The following is a 12,880-nucleotide window of genomic DNA, read 5'->3' on the forward strand; positions in this document are numbered from 1 at the left end:
TCCACCATCCCCCCCCCAAGCTCCCCGCCCACAACCTCCCCTCTACCTCCGCATACAGTTGTCAACCACCATTTAATTGAAAGACCGTTTTGTAAAAGCCATGATTTTTACGTCTGTCCATGACTGTCTGTTATGGACATGCAGTCTGCAGATTTTCACAGACAGATGTAAAAATCACGGATTTTACAAACTGTGAATTTAGACTAGGTTCACACTTCTGCAGGCGGTTAACCCTTTGAGGACCGTAAGATTTTGGAACGCCAAAAGAATCAATTTTTTGGTTTTTAAAGTTTGTACACTTCAGTTGCTGGCCATTTCATGAAATAATTGGCAAAAAGCTAGATCCATTTGTTGTTTGTTGATAAGAACTAATATTTTGACTCAAACCAAAAAAAAAAAGAGTTTTAAGTTCTTAATCAGATGATACACGCAATTAAAAACCTGGGACAAATACGTCCCTTGGTCCTCAAAGGGTTAAAGGTGCAGGAATTGCAGCTGTTCCCGCAGCCAACAGACGCATTGCTGTCAGTCACTCCTGATGGCTACCCCATGTATCTAATGTTTTTATGTGTGGGAACCCCCAGAAAATTGCATGGTGGAAAGACCATTCCTCTTCTTCCATTGTGGCCCAGGAAGGTTTAACAGGTTGGACACTGATTTAGAATGTTTGTTTAGGCTTTTGTTTGGCATTTTCACATCCTTTGGTTTACAGTAGTGTCTGTTGTTCTGTTTTTTTTCCTCTCTAATAATGTGATACAGAACTATGTACCACTGTATCTTGTTGGCATCATTATGTCAGTCTTCTAAGGGAGTAATGGTGTATCCTGACCTATGTGTGACCTGCAATTCCTGAGGTTTTAGCCTTCTGCGCTCTATGTTGTCGGTCTTGATATCTCCAGTTGCACTTTTATTAATGAAGTGGGAGTACAGCTGTTATCATTACAACAAAAAGTACTATTGGCACCTCGCTTAGCTTGGTATTGGTGCCAAGTGTCTAATCGGCTGCATGCGAAGGACTGCCAAGAAACTGACACTGCGAATATTTAGCAAAGAGGCTTAAACTTTACATCTTGACATGTGGGTTGAATTTACTTCTTTCCAACTGCAGATGACTGTCTAGTGCAACTTCTTCATGTTACCTCTTACATTTACGCAAACACGGCTGTTCTTTATTTTTGCCAAGTGCTATCCTGACCCATTTGCCTACTCTTTATCTATTTTCCTTTAGTCAGATTGCCCAGTAATGGTACATTTTCATATAAGATGTGTGCTTTCAGTACGTTGCAAAAATTTTCCAGCACACTTTACCATGTTGTCAAGAATTTGCGATAAAAACAGAGGTTTTTAGTTACATACATTTGCAATTATGTGGTTTGTGTAGTTTGGTCCCTAACACTAATTTTAAAAAGCTTCTGTAATTAGACATTATTTACACTTTTGAGGACAAGTTTCATGTTACACATGCATCGTTTGTTTTCATTAAATAATTTTTATCCATACATCATTCCGTAGTTAGGGGATGCAACAAACAACAAAAACAAACCACAAAGGATGAAGCACCTTCTAAGGCTACCATATACCTTTTATTAGCAATGGGATCAAGTATTAGCAATAGGATCAAGTAAAAGCATGCCAGTGATCCAAACCCTTGGGTCATCCCCCCCCACCAAGAATCCCAACTCCCACCCAACTCTTGATCCTGTGATCTTTCCCCCCTCCACAGGGGTGGAGGGTGGGGGTTAGAAATCTTTTGGGGGTTTGGGAATGTGTGTGATGGGGGGACTTCAGGAGGGAGGGAGGTGACCTGAGGGTTTGGGTTTGCATCACTGGCATATTTTTACTTGAATCATATCCCACTGCTAATAAAGGTATGTGGTAGCCTTAGAAGGTGCTTTATGCTTTTGTATTTGTGTTTTATTTTTATTTTTTTGCAGTTTCTTGGATGTACCTTTCCATGATTTGGGTTTAGGCAGCATAGCCATTTTTGCACTCCAAGGATCTACTATGCTGTGAATTTTTGATGCTCTATGTAGTTAGTCCCACCCTTCTTCATGCTTTAGCCCTCCATTCATCACATGTACTGTATTCTGGTGGAGCTAGAGACACTATGACTTTTTTCATTGATCTGATGTTCATCTTTTATGGCCTTCACAAGTTTAGATATAACTTTTCTATGATCTACAGCATGTCATTTTGATCAAGTCACTGTCTTCTAATTTTACTGATATTGTAAGTTACAGCTATCTTGCCACAACTGTGTCAGTTCTAGAGATCACACTTGCAGTGCTTAGTTTGGAGAAGCAGAAGAGAAGTTATGCCTGGAGGTAACCCATTCCTCAAAGCTGCTGTGATGAGTAGTTTGTTACAACATATGGCTATATACAGTTTATTTTGTAATTTTATGAACATAGGTATATTTTATCAACATTGGTTAAATGGTAGGATACTGATACTGGAATTGTATTGATGTCTACAATTTTTACACTTTTTTTTCTTTTTTCTTTTTTTTTCAGGAAGAAATCATTTTTATTTTCCGCATTGTATGCTGCCTTTATATTTGGTGGTCGGCACCTAATGAAACAACGGGAAAAGTTTGAGCTAAGAAAACCTCTCGTTCTATGGTCTCTCAGCCTTGCTGTGTTCAGGTAGAAAAAGTTAATCTATCACTGGGATTCTGGGAGGGTTGGATGTGGGTTGTCACTAGGATCAACCCCATTCTGTCCATTTTAACTCTGCCACCTAAAGCGAAAAGAAGTTAGATTCTTAAAGACTTACAGAAAATTTGTCCAAGTAAAAAATGACTGAAACAAAGTGTTAGCTCAGTATAATCCAAAGGAAATGTGCACACTGACATATCTATGGACAAAACTTTAGTCCATCAACAAGCTTCAGCATTTGGTCCAGCCTCAAGGACCACTTCTCTGACATGTTTCACTTGATAGGCTTAAAGTGGAGCTTTAGTCAGAAAAGTAAGTCCTGATATATCACTTCAGGCTGGCCCCTTTAGCAGGTATTGCAATGTAAAACCTCAAAAATAAGTGCATATACTGGTAAAAGTCCAGTAAAACACTCTCACCCTGCTCTGCACATGCTCAGTTGCTCTCTACATTTTAGACATTGTGTCAAAAAATAGAGGCTGATCTGCTAACAGCCTAAAGATTTACTGCTGCTCGGGGATCTGAGCTTCAGCAAAATGGCAGCCTCCAGCAAGAAGAAACAGGAACAATTCTGGAGGAAATTTACGGCATACACTAATGGATAGAGGAATCCCCTTCCCTGCCATAACATTGCATTCATACAATGGAACCTCAGAATACACTGATCAGCGGCTGAAGCCAATCAAGAAGTTTTCCAGCACGACCCTTCTGTTGAGTAGGGACGACCACAAACTCATCGAAATTTGGCTGATCCCTGCGGAACTGACTAAATCTCAGTGTATGGCCAGCTTAAGTCCATTGAGTGAAACATGTCAAAGGAGTTGTCCTGGGGGCAAGACCATGTCTCATCTTGTTCACTGCTTTGAAATTTTGCCTTTTGAAGACCTCATCTGTGTGCAGCATTTCCTTTGGATATTACTGAGCTATCTATAGAGGAGTGACAGATCTCAAGCCAATACTGCTTTCCAACTAATGAGGGGAGCGTCCGCAGGGTTGGAGCAGTACACATTTTGTGGACTCTGCAAACCCTAAAGAGTTATTCTAAAGTAGACTATTATGGAAATATGCAAAATGTATCAAAGTGGTACAGAATATTAATGATCTTGAAGTTAAATGTGGCTTCTAGTATTGTTGAGCAATATAAGTGCTGCATGCATTTTAAACAGCCACATTTGTGATATAGGCTAGTGATACAGCATGCAAGCCCATGCTTCCTTTGGAAGCAGGGGCGGACTGACAACTCTTGGGGCCCCCGGGCAATAGGGGATCATGGGGCCCCTATGTCCTCGCCCACACTCAAAAAAAGCCTATAAAAGGTACCAAGGGCATTTCATGGGGCCCCCTACTGACCCCGGGCCCTTGGGCAGTGCCAGAGTGCTCGAATGGTCAGTCCGCCCCTGTTTGGAAATGAGAAATTAGAGGCTCATTTCTGCCATTACTGTATAATATACTTGTACATTGCACGTTTGTTGGCCCTTCAAAAATATAACCTTTTTATATGGGATTATTCTGCTTTAAAATGACTGAGAGACACAGACTGTATAAGGGCATACTGCATCCTCCTTGCTGGTTATTACATTGTATCATTTATTGTTTGCTGTTAGGCCCCTTTCACATGGGTGGACCAATTGGGTCCGCTTGTCAGTTTTTTAGGTGAACCTGATAAGACCATCTATTGCCTGCCGACATCCAATTTGATCCTGTCCTGCTAAAAACAGATCCTCTTCCGTCTGGTGGATCGGATGGCAGTCTGATAAGCGGAGCGGACACAGATTTGTCATCTGCCTGCTTAGCGGGGATCAGTGGACAGATTCCCCACTGAGCAGGCGGATCCGCTGCTGGAGTCTGCCCAATGTGAAGGTGGCCTTAGGATTACAGGATGAGAGACAGGCGCTGAGAACAAAAACTTGTAAAGTTTGGAGAAATGGACATTAGTGTGTAGAATATAGATTTCCTCATATATGGTTAAAGTGATCCTGTCACAGCTCCCAAACTCAAGACACCATGTAAGAAAAGATTGTCTGGCGGCTTTGGTCTTCAAACTCTTCACAGCTGGTACATCCTGGTGTGACATCCTGTAGCTGGCAGGAAACCTAGCATTGTCACCTGGGGGATATTCAGCTGCTTCCTATGTTTCAACTGGTAGTTCACAAAATAAATCAAATATTCTTTTATTGTATGAAACATTTCTTTTAGAGGGAAAATAAAGGCTGCTGCTTGTATTTTTCTAGATAATGTACAGCATATTCATTTATGTAGAAAAATAAGTGAAGTATACAATAACAGTAACAAAGTTTTAATTGATCATATGAATGTTTGCAGAATTTCTGGCATGTTCATCACTTTTAATCTATTTCAGTATATTTGGTGCTGTCCGGACTGGTGCTTATATGCTATACATTTTGATGACCAAAGGCCTCAAGCAGTCCGTTTGTGACCAGAGCTTTTATTATGGACCAGTCAGCAAATTCTGGGCATATGCATTTGTGCTCAGCAAAGCACCAGAGCTGGGTAAGTAACTTTCATCCCGAAATGAAAAGAATCTGTGTTTGCTTTGAATTGCTGAAAACAGGTTTGTCATTTGTAACAGTAGATTGGTCCAAGGGACTGACTGTGTGGAATATTTTTATCTTCCATATGCTTTCAAAGGCTTACGTGCAAGCTGCTGTTTGAGAAAAAAAAACAATATACCGCACAAAATGTTCTGCTATACGAACTGATGTTCCCAAACTGTTAGGAACAACTTTCAGTTTACTTCTTTCATAATGAGCTATGCAAAACTGAGAGTCTTGAGAAATTGTAATCTTTGTTTTTAGAAGCATATCTGTGGTCAAAATATAAAATCATATAATCATGCTTCAATTGTTTCTAGCCTACTCCTATTACACTTTCGCTGCCAGAACCATCAGAACCATTATTGTTTTTTTGCACACCTTTTGAAAAATAATTTTAGGTATGAAGATTAATCAAAACCCCCAAACATTATACTGTATGTTTTCTGAAAAATATATACAGATCAAACTGCGCAAATTCCTGGTACCTTTGTTATACAAAGCTGCAAATATTAGAGGATATCCTCTCTTTTCAAAAAACTTTGTGAAATAAAATATTGCGCTATTTATAACAAACTTCACTTATTGTGCATGTACACTATGAAGTCACTCACACCTATGAAAAGCGATCAAATCAGTGAAACCAAATATATAAATTAATAGTGGTATATAGTGTACAAACTTCACTTACCATACACGTTCACTATGAAGTCATTCATATCTATGAAAAGTGATCAAAGAAGTAAAAACCAAATAAACAGTAACATGTGATCCATGCAAACACACAAAGTCTGTATCTACAGTGGGGCAAAAAAGTATTTAGTCAGCCACCAATTGTGTAAGTTCTCCCACTTAAAAAGATGAGAGAGGCCTGTAATTGGCATCATAGGTAGACCTCCACTATGAGAGACAAAATGAGAAAAAAAATCCAGACAATCACATTGGCTGATTTGGAAAGCATTTATTTGCAAATTATGGTGGAAAATAAGTATTTGGTCAATATCGAAAGTTCATCTCAATACTTTGTTATATATCCTTTGTTGGCAATGACAGAGGTCAAACGTTTCCTGTAAGTCTTCACAAGGTTGGCGCACACTGTTGCTGATATGTTGGTTCATTCCTCCATGCAGATCTCCTCTAGAGCAGTGATGTTTTGGGGCTGTCGCTGGGCAACACAGACTTTCAACTCCCTCCAAAGGTTTTCTATGGGGTTGAGATCTGGAGACTGGCTAGGCCACTCCAGGACCTTGAAATGCTTCTTACGAAGCCACTCCTTCGTTGCCCGGGTGGTATGTTTGGGATCATTGTCATGTTGGAAGACCCAGCCACGTTTCATCTTCAATGCCCTTGCTGATGGAAGGAGGTTTGCACTCAAAATCTCACGATACATGGCCACATTCATTCTGTCCTGTACATGGATCAGTCGTCCTTGTCCCTTTGCGGAGAAACAGCCCCAAAGCATGATGCTGCCACCCCCATGCTTCACAGTAGATATGGTGTTCTTTGGATGCAACTCGGCATTCTCTCTCCTCCAAATACGAGTTGTGTTTCTACCAAACAGTTCTATTTTGGTTTCATCTGACCATATGATATTCTCCCAATCCTCTTCTGGATCATCCAAATGCTCTCTAGCAAAGTTCAGATGGGCCCGGACATGTACTGGCTTAAGCAGGGGGACACGTCGGGCACTGCAGGATCTGAGTCCCTGGCGGCGTAGTGTGTTACTGATGGTAGCCTTTGTTACGTTGTTCCCAGCTCTCTGCAGGTCATTCACTAGGTCCCTCCGTGTGGTCCTGGTATTTTTGCTCACTGTTCTTGTCATCATTTTGACCCCACGGGGTGAGATTTTGCATGGAGCCCCAGATCGAGGGAGATTATCAGTGGTCTTGTATGTCTTCCATTTTCTAATTATTGCTCCCACAGTTGATTTGTTCACACCAAGCTGCTTTCCTATTGCATATTCAGTCTTCCCTGCCTGGTGCAGGTCTACAATTTTGTTTCTGGTGTCCTTCGACAGCTCTTTGGTCTTCACCATAGTGGAGTTTGGAGTGTGACTGTTTGAGGTTGTAGACAGGTGTCTTTTATACTGATAACAAGTTCAAACAGGTGCCATTGATACAGGTAATGAGTGCAGGACAGAGGAGCCTCTTAAAGAAGAAGGTACAGGTCTGTGAGAGCCAGAAATCTTGCTTGTTTGTAGGTGACCAAATACTTAATTTCCACCATAATTTGCAAATAAATTCTTTCCAAATCGGCCAATGTGACTGTCTGGATTATTTTTCTCATTTTGTCTCTCATAGTTGAGGTCTACCTATGATGCCAATTACAGGCCTCTCTCATCTTTTTAAGTTGGAGAACTTGCGCAATTGGTGGCTGACTAAATACTTTTTTGCCCCACTGTATATAAAGCTCTGCAATTAGTGGTGTAGTTGTATTTCAATACTGTGAATATAGTTATGAGTTCATAAAACGTGTGATTTTATGTCTCTACCATTTTTAGAGCTAGATACACAGTTTTGTGTGCAAGCTGTTTAGCTTCCTAGTACAATTTAATTATGAGAGGAAACAAATTTATACACTGAGAGAATATACAGAACTGTCGGCTGACGTCACTCAATCAGTCCAGGCTGGGGAAAGATCCCAACTTTAAAGAGGGATCCACTCAAATGTCTGGACCGGCACCCGGCCCAACCTCTCAACGAGCTGCTGAGAGCCTGAGCCAGCCCATCCTGCCCCCTCCACAGTCCAGCAATCCTGTGAGCATTGGAGGGGGGGGGCAGAGCAGACAGCGGTGACTGATAGTCACCGCTTTCTGCTGAGAGTGGCAGGGAGAACTGAGCGATCAGCGGTGTCTGCTAAGTTCTCAGCCCCAGAACTATCTCTGTTTTAACATACACTTCCGTCACTAAACAGTTAATGTGAAATTAAACTCTGAAAATTAAAAAAAAAAAAAATGCTAATAGGTAGAGCTTTCAACAGAAGAGAGGCGAAATGTCTCTTCTGCCAAAACGTATCCCCTAGCAAACCCCAAGACCACCACCAATAATTCATTGACTTCAAAACATTTCATAAGCAGCATTCGGTAAAGGGCCACTAAAATGAATGTTGAGACTTATTGTAAACGTTAACAACAAAACAATTATGTATAAAACAGGGTATACACACTCGCTTTTTTTTTTTTTTTTTTCATTCAACCAACTTCTTCCGAGTATGGGTATACCACATGTGAGAGACTTTTTGGCAGCCTAGCCACATACACGCCCCCAATATCCAATGACCACCTCCAGGCTTTCAAATGGCATATTTCCTCATATCACTTCCTCACTACCTATCACAGTTTCGGAGGCCCTAAAATGCCAGGATAGCACAATCGCCCCCTCTCCCCAAATGACCCCTTTTTTTAGAAATTAGACACCCCAAGGAATTTGATAAGAGCCATGGTGAGTATTTTGCAGATATAATTTTTGTCACAGGGTTTTGAAAAAGAATAAAAGAAAAGCAATACATTTTTAATTTTCTTTCTTCGTCTTCCAAAACTTGTGGCAACAAATGAGATCTGCAAAATACTCATCATACCTCTTAGCCAATACCTTGGAGTGTCTACTTTCCAAAAAGGGGTCATTTGGAGGGGTTGCTTCTACTATCCTGGCATTTCAGGGCCAACAATAGAAGTTATTGCCAGACATCACCCACTTTTCTAGCCACTTGAAGCCTTTTCTGACGCTTTGTTTACTGAAAAAAACACTTTTTTTTGCTAGAAAATTTACTTTGAACCCCCAAACATGATATATATTTTTTTTAAAGCCGAGGCCCTAAAGAATAAAACAGCGGGTGTTGAAATTTTTTATGTAGCACAGTATTTTCACAGATTTTCAAACGCAAATTTTTTTGAAGAAATACACTTTTTAGCATTTTAATGCACAAAAACACAATATATTGCCCAATTGTTTGATACACTATAAAAGATGATGTTGCATCGAGTAAGTGAATACCAAATATGGCATGCTTTAACATTGCGCACACCTGTTTAACGGTGACAGATTTTGAACATTTTTCATAGCCATAGGCGATGCTTTAAAAGCCTTTACAGGTCAGCACTTTAGATTTACACAGGAGGTCTAGTGCTAGAATTACTGCAATCGATCTGACGTTCGCAGTGATACCTCACATGCAAGGTGAAATCTGCACATGCACGGGAATGGGGGTGGGGGTAATTGTTTTGTTTATTTTGCCTTTTTTCAATTTATTTTTGCACTGTTTGTGTTTTCATTTTTTTATCACTTTCATTGCTATCACAGGGAATGTAAATATCCTTATGAGAAATCTGGGATCTGTTAGACTCTTTATCTCTCCACTGCCCTTAAAGCATCTGGTCACACCCATCAAGATCGGTGTGATCAGATGCTTTCCCAATTTTAAAATGGCGCTGTTTTCACCCGGCAAAACGAAAATGATAAAATGCTTGAAGCTTCTGGTCTTGTTTATAGAGATGCTAGGAGGCATTGCAGTCTCCGATCAGCTCTGTTGTCAGCCAGCGGGAGAGCCCAAGAAATTCTTGAAAGGTGGTGGGAAGGGGTAGAGGAGTCCCATCCTGCTGCTTGTAAAAGCAATCCAGTGGCTAATTAGCAGCTAGGATTGTTTTTACATGAAAGCCGACGAAAAAAAAGCTATACCAGAATGATGCCTGTAGCTGCAGCCATCATCCTGGTATAACCACTCAATCTCCAGCTACGTACCAGTATATTGCTGGTCCATCTTGGGAATTTATGTAACAGCAGAGAACATGGGCATATGATGAATCTGGTCTGTGAACCAATATGACTGCAATTCATTCTTTTTTGTAATGCCCATGTTGAGGGTGAGGCCCCAAAAAAGTTTTAAATTCAGAAACTGTGATAGGTTTCCATGTGAATGGTCTGGCAAGAGCTGAATTTGGGTGGGAGATTTGTTTGTGCGTATAAATTGCTTTGGCCCACAATCAATTGATACAAATCTTCCCTGAAAAACAGTGGAGGGACTAAACGCTAGTGCTGACAGCAAACGGGGCCAATCCTGCTAAGCCTGCATTTTTGGGGAATCTATACCAAGGAGGCACTAGTATAGTTCTGTTCGTGATCAATATATTGATCTGTACAAACACTATACTAGTAATGGTTGTGATCAGCGATCTATAGCATGAGTGTGATAGTGTGCGGGCAATCTAACGCTAGCTGACCCTGGCTGGGAGGGACGCCAACTGACCCTGACACTATCTGATGTCTCTAGTGGCAGTAATGGTCAGTGAAAAATGTTATATACTGACACTGTACTAATGGCGCTGGTGGGTAACAGGGTGATCAAAGGGTTAATAGGGGCGATCAAAGAGTTCAATGTGTTAATCTGACGCATGCATGTAAAATGTAGTGCTTTTATGTGTTCGTTCTTCTCTCCCTGGATGGCATAGAGGGCATTGGGGAGCGCACGCACACCCAGAAATAGAAAGCAATGTAAGACTACATCCAGAAAAAAAATTCTCTCAATTTTATTAAAGACATTTTTTTTATTTTTTTTTTTAACTATTTTTTTATAAACATTTTTTTTTAACAATTTTTTTTATTTTTTTTAAATACTTTCATAAGAGTAGTGCAATGTTACCATAGTAACATTGTACTATTCTGGGGGGTTGATCAGGGATTTTTTATTTTTTTTGAATATCATTGCTCTGCAATGCAAAGCTTGCTTTGAACTATAATGAATGTGTTAAGTTCATGACAGTTCAATATAATAGTGATCTGTGATTGGCCCCATGTGTCATGTGAGAGCTGTGGACCAATAACAGCTCTCTAGGAACAGAAGCAAAGCTGTTATGAATTGGATTGATTTATAATAGCTTTTTTGTCATGGTGACCATGTGATCGCATAGCAATCACGTGATCACCGGGTCCAGATTACCGGGATTCTCACTCTGTCTAGTGAACGCAGCGGACATGGGGGTGTGGGGTTGTGCAGGGTTGTGCACCCGCTGAGGCGCGCAGCACCCCCCTGTGTCGGCAAAAGACGAGCGATGTTCCCGTATGTCACTGGTTTTATAGCTATAGCAGTATATTGCAGACAGGCAACCTGTTAATGGCCACCTCTGCATTTCCCTAGCTGCTACCGGCCCTCATTATGGAAGGTCTCCTAAGTACAAAGTCTGATCACTGTAAGTGTGTGTAGGAGGAACACAAGCATTGAACCCCCATCAGCCTACCTCCCAACTTTTGAATTTGACAAAGAGGATTAACTTTTTATGAGGCAGAATGTGGTGTGTGTAGTGCACCGCAGCTTAAAGTGGATGTGGCCAGCAAAAAGTGAGCATGGCGAAAAAGGCAAGAGTCATGAGTACAAGGGACACATCCTACTGACTGTAAGTTATGTCCCTTGTGCTGATTTTTCAGTTTTTAGTTTGGTGAGATGTAAAATTTCTGGAAATTGTGAAGCCATCAGAAAATTTTTTTTGTATTTTTTTTTGAAAATGGAAAGTTTCAGAAAAAATGGGAAAAGTCAGTGTGGAGTAGTTTTACAGATTTTAATTACACTGCATTTCACGTTCCCAGTGTAACAAAATGTATTTCAAATATTATGCTTAAAATAAAAATACAGCTTATTCAGTAAATATACTAAACTTGATTTTTTAAATGGTATTTTTTTATTTCAACTGGAATAACAAGGACTGTATATGGTAAGAACATTTCAGCTATACATGAGAACCAGGGGCGGACTGACCATTTGGAAACTCTGGCACTGCCCGAGGGCCCGGGGTCAGTAGGGGGCCCCATGAGATGCCCCTGGTACCTTTTTCATAGACTTTTTTGAGTTTGGGCAAGGACACAGGAGCCCCATGATCCCCTATTGCCCGGGGGCCCCATGAGTTGTCAGTCTGCCCCTGATGAGAACAGGTTACCACCCCCTTTCCCTCATAATAATTTAAAAGCTTCCTGACAATAATAGGCATTTTCATTTACTGACAATGCAGATCCAGAAGCACGTATTGCTTTTGCAAGAGCTTGGTCAATGGTCTCCTGATTTTCAGGTGTCATTCTATCTATACATGAAGGGAATGTGTATTTTGTGGTGACGTGGTTTTCAACATTTCCTTACTTGAAGATGGTGTTGGTGAAGAAGCACTTTGTGATGATCCAGAAGCAGCATAAAGAGTGTTTCTGGAATGAGAACTCCGGAAAAAATCTACTTGCACTTATGGTCCTCCTCATTAAATTCCATAAAGTATTTTCAAATGTCTTTAGGGCACATTTGGCATGCAAGGATGTGTTTTTTCATCTTTGTAGCATTTGTAAAATGATATTTCTTCTCACAATATTTGCACATTGCAGCTTTGCTCTCAGCAGAAATTGCATTTTTCCAAATGCTAGATGTTGGTCTCACCATTTTACTGAGTGGAGGGAAAGAAAAAATGATTTACTGATCAGACTATAGGTAAACATTATGCTGTGATGGTGGAGAACATTAATAGAATTATTGATTTAAAGGTAAATAATATAAACTAATTTGTCAGTCAAATGTTCCCTCTTACCTGTGAATTATGGCTTGAGAGGATATAAACTATCTGTTAGGAATGGACTGGCCAGCAATGGTGGGACTCACCTGCCTTTTGATCTGCAGTACCAGGGCTGGCCAGCGGGTGCTCCCAGC

The 12,880-nt window shown here is 40.6% G+C and overlaps 1 protein-coding gene across 1 annotated transcript in view; it reads left to right on the forward strand.

Annotated features, from left to right (window-relative positions):
- Positions 1-12,880, forward strand: part of ELOVL6 (ELOVL fatty acid elongase 6) — a 95,602-nt gene that overhangs the window by 60,965 nt on the left and 21,757 nt on the right. The window contains exons 2-3 of the mRNA XM_089668509.1: positions 2,514-2,645; positions 5,017-5,168. Of these exons, the coding sequence (XP_089524635.1) occupies positions 2,514-2,645; positions 5,017-5,168 (284 nt within the window). The remainder of the gene's footprint in view (positions 1-2,513; positions 2,646-5,016; positions 5,169-12,880) is intronic.

The sequence above is a fragment of the Staurois parvus genome, unplaced genomic scaffold (assembly GCF_062004578.1).
Source record: "Staurois parvus isolate SC_StPar_1 unplaced genomic scaffold, SC_StPar_1.0 ptg000058l, whole genome shotgun sequence".
NCBI classification, from domain to species: Eukaryota; Metazoa; Chordata; class Amphibia; order Anura; family Ranidae; genus Staurois; species Staurois parvus.